The sequence below is a fragment of the Myxine glutinosa genome, chromosome 10 (assembly GCF_964187855.1).
Source record: "Myxine glutinosa chromosome 10, kmMyxGlut1.1, whole genome shotgun sequence".
Lineage (NCBI taxonomy): Eukaryota > Metazoa > Chordata > Myxini > Myxiniformes > Myxinidae > Myxine > Myxine glutinosa.
In genome coordinates this window covers 125434859-125452567 of record NC_136270.1, presented here as the reverse complement: position 1 = coordinate 125452567, position 17709 = coordinate 125434859, and the positions used below count along the sequence as shown (strand labels likewise).

Below are 17709 nucleotides of genomic sequence, written 5' to 3'. Positions count from 1 at the left end.
CTGCCAATCCCTACACATAGCTCCATCTGACGTGGTCCAGGCAAGAATTCTCGATTCAATTTGAACAAAATGTCTTCATTATAAAGGTACACCGACTGTGAGTGCATCAAACTACATGGATGGCTCAAAGGGATAGGAACCGTATCTGTTTACCACCATCTTTCGAACTTGTCAACAAGTCTGACGATTGCTGCAACTTTTACAAGCCTCCATTGAAGTAAATAAATAATTATGGTGTTAACAATTGATAGAAACCTGAAAAGTTGGCAATAAAATGTCATCGCTGCTGTTGGGAGACGGCAGCAATTGGACATGTCCGTTGAGCCTGTCGAGCTGGTGTCGGGACAAAAGGACCCACAGATATTTATGTGAAGGAGTAAGGTGCTTTAAGCTGCTGTGCGATGTGGAGGTGAGGGCAATCCGTTACCTTCTCAACTTGCAACAGGCTGCTCTGTGATGTGGAGGTAAGGGCAATCCGTTACCTTCTTAACTTGCAACAAGCTGCTGTGCGATGTGGAGGTGAGGGCAATCCGTTACCTTCTCAAATGACAACAGGCCGTTGTGCGGTGCAGAGGTGAGGGCAATCCAAGAGTCCAAATCCATGATTTTGACTGAAATCCATCAAATCCGTAAACTTGCCTTGGAAGTGCACAAGGCCGTGCAAAAATGCTTGGACTTTTAGTCATGCGAGGCAGGTGCCATTATGTTTTTTGTGAACTATTGATTGCTTTCAAACTCTAACTTTCAGTTGTAATTTGATTACCTACTTTGAAAAAGCAAAATTCTAACCCATTTTGAAGTGTGGGCCCCACTTTGCTTTGTGCCCAAGTGGACCTCCCTGGATGCTCTCGTGCTAACCTCGTGATTGAATGCCGCTGCCTGCAGTGCTGGGTTTATAGTGGAGGTTCCTTGAGTTGTTTCGTGGGAGGATTTAAGTGGATTTTTTTTTTTTACAGGATAAAATGAGGGACAGTGTAAAATATTTTCAAAATTGTTCATCGCTGCACTTTTCCAAGCTTGTAACAGAAACTCTTATTTTGTAAAACATGATTCATACTCTTCATTCATGAGTTCCAAGCAACGCAACGCATTTTCCATGAACGAAAGTCGATTTTATTTTACAAATGGGCCATGAAGTTCAAGCTGCATACAATATACTCCATTTAAACAGCATGTAAAGTTTGTAGATTAATTGTCTCACTTGATGGTACATCCCTGTCAATCATCTGGTGGCGGGACATGGACATCACCGTCAAGCTATGAGTTATGGATGGACTGCCAGACGAAATAATGACCAGATCTACAAATGACATTTAGGCTTAACACACACCAATTAAATCTTTTATCAGCTTATACAGATTGGCCACAAAGTCCCTATGCACACAGTTAGAATTTAGTTATAATTTATCTGTATGCTCCCCTCCATACTACGCACAAATTTGAATTTTTCTCCAGGTTCTTCTGGACATCATCTTCCATGTTAAGGATTGGAGGTCATAAAAGCAGCCCCTGGCAGCTGTTTTGAGGTCTTCAACTGTTGTTAGGTGGAGATGAGAATTTCCTCTTTCACAATGCCCCAAAGGGAGTTGTCACATGTTGTTAAGTCTGGACTTCGAGAAGGCCACACTATCTCAGATCCACGTCCAATCCATCATTCACTGAATTTGTCATCGAGATATTCTCTAACTGTGAGAGCATAATGTGCTGGTGCACCATCTTGTTGCAGGATAGCTGTTGCCTCGAGACCTCTCACGCAGTTGTGGAACAAACCATGTCTGAAGCATGTTCAAATAAGCAGTGTGATTGACACTTGTATCGAAAAAATATGGCCCTATCAAGTGATTTTCTGAAATTGCTGCCCACGTCATGACATGAGGAGGATGCTGTTCAATTTCCTCATAAAAATTAGGATTTTCTTTGCACCAAAAATAAACGTTCCTGGATCGATTGCTGAGGTAAATAGCACACTCATCCAAAAAAAATAAGCTTCGCCTTGATTTAATGGTGGGAAATCGCTGCAGAAGAGCCTTGCTCGAAATCAAGTCAAATCAAGGATACTTCTGTTGAAAAAGCCTTCTTCTTCTCCCATGCCCGCATCGGGTCGCGCGTCGGAGCTGGCTTATCGAACCTCTGCGAAAATCTTGTCCTTATGTCTTCAAAACTTTCTCCTTCTCGCGCGCGGTCATGAACCCGAACACAAGTAATCAGTCTCTCTTCTATTGTGTACTCACTGGTGTCCATCATGCTGAAGCCGTACCGAGAAAACAAATAAGTAACAGAGGACACACTATTATGCATAGGGACTTTGTGGCCACTCTGTAGACATTATATAATCAGATAATGGGCCAATAAAAGTACACCTGCAAGTCTTTCCACACAGAGCTGTTATATTAGTAATCAAAAATGGTTCCATTGAGCATTCCTGGAAAAGGAGACTCAAAGACTCCTCAGCCATCGAAATAGTGGATTCCTCAACCATCGGATTTGTAGATTCCTCAAACATTGGATTTGTAGATTCCTCAAACATTGGATTCGTGGATTCCTCAACCATCAGACTCGTGGATATCTCAACGATCAGACTCATATATTCCTCAACAATCGGACTAGTGGATTCGTCAACCATCGGACTCGTGGGTTCCTCAACCATCGGACTAGTGGATTCCTCAACCAATTGGACTCGTGGGTTCCTCAACCATTGGACTCATGGGTTCTTCAACCATCGGACTCGCCATCATACTCATGGATTCCTCAACCATCAGAATTGAGGATTGCTCAACCAATGGACTAGTGGATTCCTCAACCATTGGATTCGTGGATTCCTCAACCATCGGAATATCCCAACAACCAGACTCATAGATTCCTCAACCATCGGACCCGTAGATATTTCAACAATCAGTCTCATAGATTCCTCAACCATCGGACTCGTGGATTCCTCAACCACCGGACTTGTGGATTCCTCAACCATCGGACTCGTGGATTCCTCAACCATCAGACGCGTGGATTCCTCAACCATCGGACTCGTGGATTCCTCAACCATCGGACTCGTGGATTCCTCAACTATCAGATTTGTGGATTCCTCAATCATTGGGCTCATGGATTCCTCAACCATTGGACCAGTGGATTTCTCAACCATCGGATGCGTGGATTCCTCAACCATCAGACTCGTGGATTCCTCAACCATCGGACTCGTGGATTCCTCAACCATCGGACTCGTGGATTCCTCAACCATCGGACTCGTGGATTCCATAACCATCGGACTCGTGGATTCCTCAACCATCGGACTCGTGGATTCCTCAACCATCGGACTCGTGGATTCCTCAACCATCGGACTCGTGGATTCCTCAACCATCGGACTCGTGAATTCCTCGACCATCGGACTCGTGGATTCCTCGACCATCGGACTCGTGGATTCCTCGACCATCGGACTCGTGGAATCCTCGACCATCGGACTCGTGGATTCCTCGACCATCGGACTCGTGGATTCCTCGACCATCGGACTCGTGGATTCCTCGACCATCGGACTCGTGGATTCCTCGACCATCGGACTCGTGGATTCCTCGACCATCGGACTCGTGGATTCCTCGACCATCGGACTCGTGGATTCCTCGACCATCGGACTCGTGGATTCCTCGACCATCGGACTCGTGGATTCCTCGACCATCGGACTCGTGGATTCCTCGACCATCGGACTCGTGGATTCCTCGACCATCGGACTCGTGGATTCCTCGACCATCGGACTCGTGGATTCCTCGACCATCGGACTCGTGGATTCCTCGACCATCGGACTCGTGGATTCCTCGACCATCGGACTCGCGGAATCCTCCACCATCGGACTCGCGGATTCCTCGACCATCGGACTCGCGGGTTCCTCGACCATCGGACTCGCGGGTTCCTCCACCATCGGACTCGCGGGTTCCTCGACCATCGGACTCGCGGGTTCCTCCACCATCGGACTCGCGGGTTCCTCGACCATCGGACTCGCGGGTTCCTCGACCATCGGACTCGCGGGTTCCTCAACCATCGGACTCGCGGGTTCCTCAACCATCGGACTCGCGGGTTCCTCAACCATCGGACTCGCGGGTTCCTCAACCATCGGACTCGCGGGTTCCTCAACCATCGGACTCGCGGATTCCTCAACCATCGGACTCGCGGGTTCCTCAACCATCGGACTCGCGGGTTCCTCAACCATCGGACTCGCGGGTTCCTCAACCATCGGACTCGCGGGTTCCTCAACCATCGGACTCGCGGATTCCTCAACCATCGGACTCGCGGATTCCTCAACCATCGGACTCGCGGATTCCTCAACCATCGGACTCGCGGATTCCTCAACCATCGGACTCGCGGATTCCTCAACCATCGAACTCGCGGATTCCTCAACCATCGGACTCGCGGATTCCTCAACCATCGGACTCGCGGTTCCTCAACCATCGGACTCGCGGATTCCTCAACCATCGGACTCGCGGATTCCTCAACCATCGGACTCGCGGATTCCTCAACCATCGGACTCGCGGATTCCTCAACCATCGGACTCGCGGATTCCTCAACCATCGGACTCGCGGATTCCTCAACCATCGGACTCGCGGATTCCTCAACCATCGGACTCGCGGATTCCTCAACCATCGGACTCGCGGATTCCTCAACCATCGGACTCGCGGATTCCTCAACCATCGGACTCGCGGATTCCTCAACCATCGGACTCGCGGATTCCTCAACCATCGGACTCGCGGATTCCTCAACCATCGGACTCGCGGATTCCTCAACCATCGGACTCGCGGATTCCTCAACCATCGGACTCGCGGATTCCTCAACCATCGGACTCGCGGATTCCTCAACCATCGGACTCGCGGATTCCTCAACCATCGGACTCGCGGATTCCTCAACCATCGGACTCGCGGATTCCTCAACCATCGGACTCGCGGATTCCTCAACCATCGGACTCGCGGATTCCTCAACCATCGGACTCGCGGATTCCTCAACCATCGGACTCGCGGATTCCTCAACCATCGGACTCGCGGATTCCTCAACCATCGGACTCGCGGATTCCTCAACCATCGGACTCGCGGATTCCTCAACCATCGGACTCGCGGATTCCTCAACCATCGGACTCGCGGATTCCTCAACCATCGGACTCGCGGATTCCTCAACCATCGGACTCGCGGATTCCTCAACCATCGGACTCGCGGATTCCTCAACCATCGGACTCGCGGATTCCTCAACCATCGGACTCGCGGATTCCTCAACCATCGGACTCGCGGATTCCTCAACCATCGGACTCGCGGATTCCTCAACCATCGGACTCGCGGATTCCTCAACCATTTGAATCACTGAAGTGATTTTTGTGTCAAAGTGTCATTTCCCAGTGGTTTGTGTTAAACTGTCGTTTTCCCAGTGATTTGTATCAAACTGTCATTTCCCCACTGTTTTTTGTCTCAAACTGTCATTTTCCCCAGTGATTTGTGTCAGTGTCATTTCCCAGTGGTTTGTGTCAAAGTGTCATTTTCCCACTGTTTTTTGTCTCAAACTGTCATTTTCCCAGTGATTTGTGTTAAACTGTCATTTTCCCGGTGATTTGTATCTGAAAGTGTCATTTCCCAGTGATTTATGTCAAACTGTCATTTTCCCAGTGATTTGTGTCAAACTGTTATTTTCCCAGTGATTTGTGTCAAACTGTCATTTTCCCAGTTATTTGTGTCAGTGTCATTTTCCCAGTGATTTGTGTCAAACTGTCATTTTCCCAGTTATTTGTGTCAGTGTCATTTTCCCAGTTATTTGTGTCAGTGTCATTTTCCCAGTGATTTGTGTCAAACTCATTTCCCCAGTGATTTGTTCATTCTTCCTGACAGTGTAGGAGGTCCCTGGTCCCTGGTCCGCAGGGGTCCATCTGCGGCCTGTTCTGGAGCATTCGATGAACCGGGATACGAAATAGAGGATGAAAGAAACAACTCCTGCTGCGTTTTCAAATAGTCATCGATCTTATTGACTTTTGGATAATGTGAAAAGGTGTCCCAAATTGGAAAAGGAATTTTCTACATTGTCAGTGTATGGGATTAACCAGTGTGTGCGGAATTCCCTTTTTTGATCTGTAACAGGTGCAGGTACAGGTACAGTACTCTCATTATTTGTGGACATTTTGGTCCAAAGCAGATAGACGTTTGTAATTAAGGAGCCTGATTTAATCGGGACACTCGCAGAAGAGCTGCCACCTCAGTTTGACGTCATTTGTCATCTCTTACCTGAATGTCACACAATTACATGACGTCATGCTCATTGTCATCTGATTGATCATCAGCACAAAATCCCCAGCGTGTGTGTTCCACCACAAATTTCCTGACATTGTAATTATTCTTTTGGTTAAATATTCATTTGTTTAGTAATTACTCAAACAGGTCGATTCCTTTTCCATTGCCCACTCCATGCTGACGCCGATGCTGCTTGGAAAGTTCAAATTGGAATCTGTTTCTCACGAAAAGACAATGACGTTGAAAAGTGAGGGCTTCCAGGGAAACATTATTTATTTATCTTTCTTGCAGAACACCTGTGTACCGTATTGTAATTGAACAAAATGGTGCCTTCACGCTGCTTTACTCGGCATGGCTTGTGAAATTCTCAAATCTGATTGGTTTAGAACATGCTGTGCTCGTGTTAGCTTACTTGGAACGCAGTTCCGGGGATCTTCTGATGATGGCGCATCATCTGCCTGTCCATCAGTCCATCCATTAGTCCGTCAGTCCATTCATCCGTCAATCCATCCATTCGTCCGTCAGTCCATCCATTCGTCCATCAGTCCATCCATTCGTCCGTCAGTCCATCAATTCGTCCGTCAGTCCATCTATTCGTCCGTCTGTCCGTCCATTCGTCCGTCAGTCCATCTGTCCGTTCTCGTCCATCTGTCAGTTCATCCGTCCATCAATCCGTCAGTTCATCTATTCATCCATCAGTCCAGCCGTCCATCAGTCCATCCATCAGTTCGTCCATCATCAGAAACTGCTGATGGGATTGTGACCAAACCTAGCACAAATGATATTTGGTATGTTGGAACTAAATTTTGTTAACGGCATGAAAAAATTGGGGCCTAAAGGGATCTACTGGAGGGTTAGGGTGGGGATGGGAGGAGGGAAGGGTTGCCCCACAAAAAAGGTATTCTTGGGTAAAATGCCAGGTGCATAGAAAAGGCCCCTTTATATAAGGGTAAGTGCCATGTGGCAAAGTAGAGAAAATAAGGGACATTCCATAGCTTATAGAAAATGCCAAACAACATAAAATATGGGACACTCAAAAAATCTCGTGTGCATGCTGGACTACCCTTGTGTTCTAAGGAGGAACCAAGTAATGCTCTAGAAAAGTTCATAAAAAGGGGCGCCAATTTGACTCATACCTTTTTTTTTCTTCCTTTTTTTTTGTATACTGAATCGAGGCTCGTGAAAGAGCTAACATTTATTTCACAAACAAATCAACCAGACAAACAAAATATACAAAAAGAGGGAGCGGAAGACAAGATGGGGAGAGAAGGGGAAGCACACAACCACAACATTTGAGAGCAGGGAGAAGTGTGGGAGGGAGAGGGCTTGGGGGGAGGAGGCGTGGGAAGGGGGGGGGGGGGAGGGAACCTGCATGAAGAAGTAAATTGATTTTATTTGCCAGATGTAGGGTGCCCCTTTAGATGTACACAGATGTAGGGTACACTGAAATCAACACCCGTGGTACACTGAAATCAACACCCATGGTACACTGAAATCAACACCCATGGTACACTGAAATCAACACCCATGGTACACTGAAATCAACACCCATTGTACACTGAAATCAACACTTGCGGTACACTGAAATCAACACCCGTGGTACACTGAAATCAACACACGTGGTACACTGAAATCAACACCCACTGTACACTGAAATCAACAGTTGTGGTAGACTGAAATCAACACTCGCGGTACACTGAAATCAACACTTGCGGTAGACTGAAATCAACACCCGTGGTACACTGAAATCAACACCCGTGGTACACTGAAATCAACACCCGTGGTACACTGAAATCAACACCCATGGTACACTGAAATCAACACCCACTGTACACTGAAATCAACACCCATGGTACACTGAAATCATCACTCGCGGTACACTGAAATCAACACTCGCGGTACACTGAAATCAACACTCGCGGTACACTGAAATCAACACTCACCATTGTTACGGATTCGGCCCTAATGATTGTTGTTATTATTGTTGTTGTTGGTTCGAAGTATTCTGGTGATTGTGGTTGAAGGGAAAGGGTTATTATAGTTAAAAGATTTAAAAGCGCTCCTGGTAAAATGTGGCCGGAAATCCGGATCGTGACCGGAAGAGGTGGAGCGAGGAAGAAGAGGCAGTAGGGGATCGTGGAGAGACGTGGTTGTTGAAGCTCCGGACCGAGCGTTCGACGTACAGTGCGAGTGAACTTTGCGTCCTTGAAGGGAAGTTCGGGCGATAAGAGATATCGCCGGAGTGCGTGGAGCCTGTGTCGTCGGTTATCCTCATTGAGGTTCCGGAGGATCCTGGCCTCAAAGCCCGGGTTGGAGTGAAAGCCGTCCGCCATCTTCACCACGCGAGCAACCTGCAGTGAACCGGGTTTGGTCGTGTCGGCTGGGCATTATTCCCCGGTAGTTTGCCGGGGACGGCTGTACCAGAAAGGGCACTTGAGAATTATACGGAGGCTCGCGGATTGAACCGCAAACGTGTACGTCGGAGCGCGTCTTTGTGAGGTTCCGTTCCACCGCTGTATTGCTGGGTGCTGAACAACGTGACCTCTGGGTCGCCTCGATCGCCTACGCCTCAATTGACTTTGATCGGGCCTTGACTCCCCGATCGCGGGAGCGCACAGACATTGGGACTTCGCCTTGGAGGGGTGCAGAGACATTGGGGAGGTGCCGTGAGTTTGGGGTTAAGGGGCTTGATAAGGTTACCACCGTAAGATTTGATAGTAGGGGTGATTGCCCCCATTGTTGTATGGCTCTTCTTGTGTGATTTCTAATACTAGGGCATTGCCCGTACGTGGGTGCCCGTTCCTTGCCAAAAAAAAAAAAAAACGCTACCCGTACGCTCTACCCCGCCCGTACGCCCGTAAACAAAAAAAACAACGCTCTTCGCTTCCGCCCTTCGCTCTGACTGAATTGGGAGAAATAATGCGCATAAGAAATCGAATTACGAACCGTAATGGCGGTCAGCTCGTAACGCGCTCAGCTCCGCTCGCTCTCACATCGGCCACGCCTACGCAACAAAGCGTTCTGTGATTTGCTGCCGGAAATGAAGTCTTCACTGTCCGGAAGTTCGCAAATCGCAGTTACGATGAATCGTTTTAATTTAATCGCAGTTTGAATTCGTTTTAAAACATAGTTTAACGGCAACATAGTTTTCCAACGTGAAATAAATGAATACGCTGTCAAATGTGCCGTCCGAGGCAGAGTCTGATCGCCACGTTCGGCACACGTGATAGCTCGCTGCTCTCTGATTGGTTGAATCGTTTTTTGGACATAGCTCGGTAAGTACTTCTCCGATTAATTTAAAACCTTGAAAAGGCACATCCTCGGGTCCCCAGCAATATACCTGGCAAGTTTCAAGTATATCGGACCCGTGGTTGTCGAGAAACAGCGGTCACAGACAAACAAACGTACAAACAGAGATTACTGGAATTATAGATAGATATTATTGTTTGTTCATAACCTGGTGTGGTTGCATTATTGATTTGACTGTTTCCTTTGCTGGTTCCATTGAGGGTTTCATTATTTGCTCAATTTCAACCAAGGATAACACATCTTTCTGCCGGGGACTCCCTCGGGGTTCGGACGTCTACCGAGACCAGAGGTAAGGGGAGGACCCCGTAACAGAAATTGGGGGCTCGTCCAATTGATATTCGTGGGCTCGCAATTGGGTCTGCGTCCGGGATATAAAAATTCCTAAATTTAGTCCGGGAAAGAATTCCCTAACATTCCCAGAATTCCCAAATTTGGAACTTTTCCCAACATTCCCAAATTTTTTCCAAAAACAAACCAACAACAAAAAATAATAATAATAATTTTTTTTCTTTGTTAAAAAAGTTTCTTGTGTGAAGGTTAACAGGTGTTACCAGTAGTCACTGTGGAGTTTGACGCAGAGAAGTTTACAGTGACCCCTAGTGAAGCACAGTTCAGAGCGTTAGTAAAATCGGACCTCTGGAAATTGGCCAAACATTTTAGCTTGGAGGTCCGAACTAATATGAAGAAGGCAGAGTTGCAGACAGTGGTGATACAATCAAAGGTGGGATTAGAAGCATGGGAAGAGGTAGCCTGGGATTGGTTACCAGAAGAGCAAGAAAATGTGGAGCTCCGGAAACTGGTGATGCAATTACAGAGCCAGGAAAGGGAAAAAGCACAGGAAAGAGACTCCAGGAAAGGTTAGAAGAGAAAAAAGCAGAGGAAAGGAGAGCTGCAAGAGAACTCGGAGCAGAGGAGAGAAGAGCTGAAAGGGAGTTAAAGGACCGTGAATTGGCGCGTCAGCAGGAAATTAAAGTCAAGGAGCTGGAGTTAATGAGAGAACGGGGAGAGGTACCATCCCTGCTGACTGGTTCGACACCTAGTCAGAACACCTGGGATGTTGGCAGACATGTGAGGCTGGTCCCACCCTTCAATGAAAAGGAGGTAGCCAAGTTTTTTGCACACTTTGAGAAAGTGGCTCGACAGTTAAACTGGCCTGAGAAGTACTGGTCCATACTAGTGCAAAGTGTTCTGGTGGGTAAAGCTCAAGAGATTTATTCAGCTTTACCGATTGACCAATGTGCAGATTACGAGGTATTGAAGAAACGCATTCGCAAAGCCTATGAATTGGTCCCGGAAGCTTACCGGCAAAAATGCCGGAATGCCAGGAGGAGGGAGAGTGAGACCCATGTGGAATTTGCCAGAGTGAAGGAAACCATGTTTGATAGGTGGTGTGATTCAAAAGGAGTTGGGAAAGACTTCAAACTATTGCGACAATTGATCCTGGTGGAGGAATTTCAACATTGTGTCCACGAGGACATTAAAGTTCATCTGGAGGAAAGGAAAGTACCAAAGCTGTATGAGGCAGCCACCATGGCAGATGACTATGCCTTAACACACAGGATGGGGTGCCACAAACCGAACTTCTCACCCAGACCTAGCCAGGGGAGCTATGGTACATCAGGGGCGGAGAATGAAAATCCATGGGGGCGGCCTCGGGAGGAAAATGACGTCCACTTTGACACCACGACTTCTAGAAATCAGAAGACTGCGGTTCCAGGACAGACCTATCGTCCGGGGGGCTCGAGGCAGACCACCGCCCCCATGCCTTGGCAGACCACGAGGTTCTCCTCCGGGCCTACTTGCACCTTTTGCCATAAACCTGGACACTGGATGTCCAACTGTTATGCTCTGGGAAGGGAAAATCAGGAGCGGAGTTCGACTAGTACGACTCCAAATGCGATGGCCATTGTGAGAAATCACCCTCAAAAGGGATACCAACCATTTATTTCCGAGGGGTTTGTGTCACTGGATGGAGCCTCGACTAACCGGAGACCGGTTAGGATATTGAGGGACACAGGAGCACATCAATCTTTAATGCTTGAAGGCATCTTGCCATGGTCCGAGGAGACGGCAACTGGGGATAGTGTTCGTTTACAGGGGATTGGTGGCTGTGTTAGTGCTCCACTTCATGTCATCCATTTGGAGTCCGATTTGGTGTCAGGACCGGTCACCGTCGGTTTGCAAGCCACGCTTCCTGTAGAGGGAGTATCGGTGGTTATCGGGAATGATTTGGCTGGTGGTCAAGTTTATGGTAACCCGATGGTTGTTAAAAAGCCCAGTAGGGAAAATAACACCACACCAGTTAGGGATGGCGACAAGCTTAGCAAGTTATTTGTAGGTGGACTGAACTTCAAAACAAAGGAAGATGTTTTGGAGTCTGCCTTCAGCAACTATGGACTGCTTTTGGAGGTGCTGCTGATAAAAGACAGGGAGACACGAAAGTCAAGATGGTTTGGCTTTGTCACGTTTGAAAACGCAAGGACGCCAGAGAGGCAGAAAAGGATCTGCATAGCAAGGAGTTGGAGGGTCGGATCATCACAGCAGGGATGGCATTTCCTAGGGGTCGAGGGGGCTACAGAGGAGGACCACGGAGTAGTAGTGGTGGTGGCTGCAAGCGATATTATTATGGAGGCTTCCAGAGTTATGACAGCTCCCGAAGGAAGGATTATCAGAGCAGTGGCCGAGAAGGAGACCGCCAGTCAGGTGACTACTGTGACAAGTGGTCCCACCATAATTATTAGGAGTCCGGAAAAGTTGAAGCACTGAATGCTGCGGAGCCGCCGAGCCAAGATTCCTACACGGACTAACCGTGAACGCCACGTTCCTAAAGGCGTCCAGGTAGTGAACTTTCCTGCACGGACTAACCGTGAACTCCACGTTCCTAAAGGCGTCCATGTAGTGAACTTTCCTCCCCTGACTAACCGTGAACTCCACGTTCCGAAAGGCGTCCATGTAGTGAATACTTCCAGGCCTCACCACCCAACCACCCTGGAACCTGGCTTTCACCTCGGCTTCCCGGGGAAAGTGCTATAGATTTGCTGGCCTTTGGGGTTTTTGATCACAACCCCTTAACCTTCATTCAAGAGAAACTAGAAGTAAAAATCAGAGGGGCCGGGACAATGTCGTTGTTGACGCTTGGTCCAGAGGGAATTAACTTTGGAAAGCTCTTGGGGTTGTGTAAAATTTTGTTGCTTTATTTTCGGGAAAGGTTGAATATTGTTGCCCACGGGGATTGCTGATTTGCGTTGTGAATTTACTCTTGCTTGTTTAAAGAGGGCATGCAAAGAAAGTTTTCGCTGTGTTCAAACTTTCTTTCTTTTGGGGGGAAGTGTTACGGATTCGGCCCTAATGATTGTTGTTATGATTATTGTTGTTGGTTCGAAGTATTCTGGTGATTGTGGTTGAAGGGAAAGGGTTATTATAGTTAAAAGATGTAAAAGCGCTCCTGGTAAAATGTGGCCGGAAATCCGGATCGTGACCGGAAAAGGTGGGGCGAGGAAGAAGAGGCGGTCGGGGATCGTTGAGAGACGTGGTTGTTAAAGCTCCGGACCGAGCGTTCGACGTACAGTGTGAGTGAACTTTGCGTCCTTGAAGGGAAGTTTGGGCGATAAGAGATATCGCCGGAGTGCGTGGAGCCTGTGTCGTCGGGTATCCTCATTGAGGTTCCGGAGGATCCTGGCCTCAAAGCCCGGGTTGGAGTGAAAGCCGTCCGCCATCTTCGCCACGCGAGCAACCTGCAGTGAACCGGGTTTGGTCGTGTCGGCTGGGCATTATTCCCCGGTGGTTTGCCGGGGACGGCTGTACCAGAAAGGGCACTTGAGAATTATACGGAGGCTCGCTGCTTGAACCGCAAACGTGTACGTCAGAGCGCGTCTTTGTGAGGTTCCGTTCCACCGCTGTATTGCTGGGTGCTGAACAACGTGACCTCGGGGTCGCCTCGATCGCCTACGCCTCAATTGACTTTGATCGGGCCTTGACTCCCCGATCGCGGGAGCGTACAGAGACATTGGGACTTCACCTTGAAGGGGTGCAGAGACATTGGGGAGGTGCCGTGATTTTGGGGTTAAGGGGCTTGATAAGGTTACCACCGTAAGATTTGATAGTAGGGGTGATTGCCCCCATTGTTGTATGGCTCTTCTTGTGTGATTTCTAAAATATTATTGTTTGTTCATAACCTGGTGTGGTTGCATTATTGATTTGACTGTTTCCTTTGCTGGTTCCATTGAGGGTTTCATTATTTGCTCGATTTCAACCAAGGATAACACATCTTTCTGCCGGGGACCCCCTCAGGGTTTGGAGGTCTACCGAGACCAGAGGTAAGGCGAGGACCCGGTAACACCGTACACTGAAATCAACACTCGCGGCAGACTGAAATCAAAACTCACGGTACACTGAAATCAAAACTCACGGTACACTGAAATCAACACTCACGGTGCACTGAAATCAACACTCGTGGCACACTGAAATCAACACTCGCGGTAGACTGAAATCAACACTCACGGTATGCTGAAATCAACACTCGCAGTACACTGAAATCAACACTCACGGTACACTGAAATCAACACTCGCGGTCCACTGAAATCAACACTCGCGGTACACTGAAATCAACACTGACAGTACACTGAAATCAACACTCGCGGTACACTGAAATCAACACTGGCGGTACACTGAAATCAACACTGGCGGTACACTGAAATCAACACTCGCGGTACACTGAAATCAACACTGACGGTACACTGAAATCAACAATCATGGTACACTGAAATCAACACTCGCGGTACACTGAAATCAACACTTGCGGTACACTGAAATCAACACTCGCGCTACACTGAAATCAACATTGACGGTACACTGAAATCAACAATCACGGTACACTGAAATCAATACTTGCGGTACACTGAAATCAACACTCGCGGTACACTGAAATCAACACTGACGGTACACTGAAATCAACAATCACGGTACACTGAAATCAACACTCGCGGTACACTGAAATCAACACTCGCGGTACACTGAAATCAACACTGACGGTACACTGAAATCAACAATCACGGTACACTGAAATCAACACTCGCGGTACACTGAAATCAACACTTGCGGTACACTGAAATCAACGCTCGCGCTACACTGAAATCAACGCTCGCGGTACACTGAAATCAACGCTCGCGGTACACTGAAATAAACACTCGCGGTACACTAAAATCAACACTCGTGGTACACTGAAATCAACACTCGTGGTCCACTGAAATCAACACTCACGGTACACTGAAATCAACACTCGCGGTACACTGAAATCAACACTCACGGTTCACTGAAATCAACACTCACGGTACACTGAAATCAACACTCACGGTACACTGAAATCAACACTCGCGGTACACTGAAATCGACACTCGCGGTACACTGAAATCAACACTCGCGGTACACTGAAATCAACACTCGCGGTACACTGAAATCAACACTCGCGGTACACTGAAATCAACACTCGCGGTACACTGAAATCAACACTCGCTGTACACTGAAATCAACACTCGCGGTACACTGAAATCAACACTCGCGGTACACTGAAATCAACACGCGGTACACTGAGATCAACACTCACGGTACACTGAAATCAACACTCACCGTACACTGAAATCAACACTCGCGGTACACTAAAATCAACACTCACGGTACACTGAAATCAACACTCGTGGTACACTGAAATCAACACTCTCGGTACACTGAAATCAACACTCGCGGTACACTCAAATCAACACTCGCAGTACACTGAAATCAACACTCACCATACACTGAAATCTACACTCGCGGTACACTGAAATCAATACTCACCGTACACTGAAATCAACACTCGCGGTACACTGAAACAACACTCGCGGTACACTGAAATCAACACTCGCGGTACACTGAAATCAACACTCGCGGTACACTGAAATCAACACTCGCGGTACACTGAAATCAACACTCGCGGTACACTGAAATCAACACTCGCGGTACACTGAAATCAACACTCGCGGTACACTGAAATCAACACTCGCGGTACACTGAAATCAACACTCGCGGTACACTGAAATCAACACTCGTGGTACACTGAAATCAACACACTGTACACTGAGATCAACACTCACAGTACACTGAAATCAACACTCGCGGTACACTGAAATCAACACTCCCGGTGTGGTGAATCAGCTCTTCGTTTGCAAAAGAAGTCCACAAATAGCCTGAAAAATGGCGCAGCTTTATTAATAACCAACTTATACGGATCCGGAGGAGGCCGACGTCTACAGCAATCTACAGCAAGAACATGCCACGTCAAGCCTTCCTGAAAACACATTGATTCCCAGTCCATTTATATAGGGACACGTTTTATCAGGAAATCTCCGAGGGAACAAACAACACTGGGAGAGGTTCCTCCCACCGTTATCATTCGGGGGAGTCAGCCCGTCCTTATCAATTGTTTTTCTGGGCTCCGAGAAAACAGAACTGTAACTCACAAAGAGAAGAGTGTATGCTTAGCCAAACAAACCCATATATTTTATGGGTTTGTGTACATGAGTAATCCAAAGCATGTTTATACAGAGTCATGCGTTTGCTGAGATTAAAACAAAATATATATAGTTAACGATAGGTTCATGTCATTCTACTTGCATTACGCAAAAAAACAAGCGCATGTGGGCGTGGTTTTACGACCAGCCTCGAAAAAAGCACACGTATACAATCTGTTCAGCATGACCTCATTTTAAGCTTTTCCTCATCCAAAACTAAAACGAAGCAAAAACCCTTTATTTACTTTATGAAATAGCATTTTTAGACATCATATAAATCATAACACATTAACACCCAACGTCTATAACTGAACTTTAGGCAATAACAAATCTACTACTTGACATTCCTTCCTCTTGTCTCGTCGAGACAAAGTATCTTAAGAGACAACGTGCCACATCGGGCTTTATTGAAAAATAATTGTGTAATGCGGGTATTGAAAAAATAATTGTGTAATGCGGGTATCTCCCAAGGGCATATCGTGCGCCAAAAGCGCCTCGCCCGTGCATTTGGCGAACGTGTCGTGTGGTGCGTGCTCGGAGCCTGAGGGCTCAAAACATGAAAGTTCATTAACGTTTCGGATCCACAACGAAGACGTCTGGTCCAGATGAGGTTCTGCTCCGCCAGAGGGTGCATCACTTCCCCTGCGGAACTGGCTCCCCCCACCCTTTGCAGACGCAGTCCTTGCAGATCTTCGAAGTTAATCAACGGTCATGCCCATGAGGTCCCTCACGTGTTGCTGTTCTGGGGAATACAAAATGTCGTCAGTATCTTGTGTCTCAATTTCCTGGTCAGGGTACAGAGCGTAAAAATCCGAATCCGAATCACTTGAAGCAAAGAGATCCGCAACATGTGGATCAAAGAGATCCGAAACATTTGGATCAAAGAGATCCGAAACATTTGAAGAAAAGAGAGGGACTTCCTTTATGTCAAAGTCTCCCATGGGCGCCTGGTCGGCTTGCGGGTCTAGGACATCCGCGTCGGGTCCCTCAACCGCCAGACCCAGCGTCGCAATCAGATCCATAGTTGGGTCAGAAGGGGGCGTGCAGCTGTCAGCTTGTAATACATAAGCAGCGTTAGCCAGTACACGCAAGGGGTTTATAGCACAAGTATCACAGTCATCACATACACCGTTACAGGCAGCAGCCAGTTCCCACATGGGATCCACACAAGTATCACAGTCGTCACAAAATTCAATACAATTTTCTGGAGCGCTGGTCGCAACTGCCTTGTTGAAGGACCCGTTCAGGTCGACGGCCTCTGTGGTCAGAGCCATAGTTGTTGTCGGCGGCTTCTTCACTTTCCATCCTGTAAAATACTTTCTCATACAGAGGAGGACTAGAGATTTCATTAGTGCCCCCCAAATTACTACCCCGATTATCACAGCCAGTGCGGTCAATAACCACTTCACTATGGTGCCCGTCCATCCCTGGAACCAGCCAGTGAGCCAGCTAAATTTATAAGAATTTTCGCGCGCGATCCGATCATCGTCAGGGCGTGGCTAGTTTCCCTTAGTCTCACTTCTGCATCACCATTGTACGCATGTGAATTACCGTGTCCAATAGTATGTCATGAGCCGTAGCGGTGTCGTTTGCCACCTTTTCTAGGGCCAAAGCCA

The 17709-nt window shown here is 47.7% G+C and overlaps 1 protein-coding gene across 1 annotated transcript in view; it reads left to right on the top strand.

Moving 5' to 3' along the window:
• The first annotated feature begins 279 nt into the window (after positions 1-279).
• The window catches only part of LOC137433375 (contactin-associated protein-like 5), a 229552-nt gene continuing 212122 nt past the window's right edge, over positions 280-17709 (top strand). The window contains exon 1 of the mRNA XM_078785231.1: positions 280-464. Within this exon, the coding sequence (XP_078641357.1) occupies positions 457-464 (8 nt within the window). The 5' untranslated portion in view covers positions 280-456. The remainder of the gene's footprint in view (positions 465-17709) is intronic.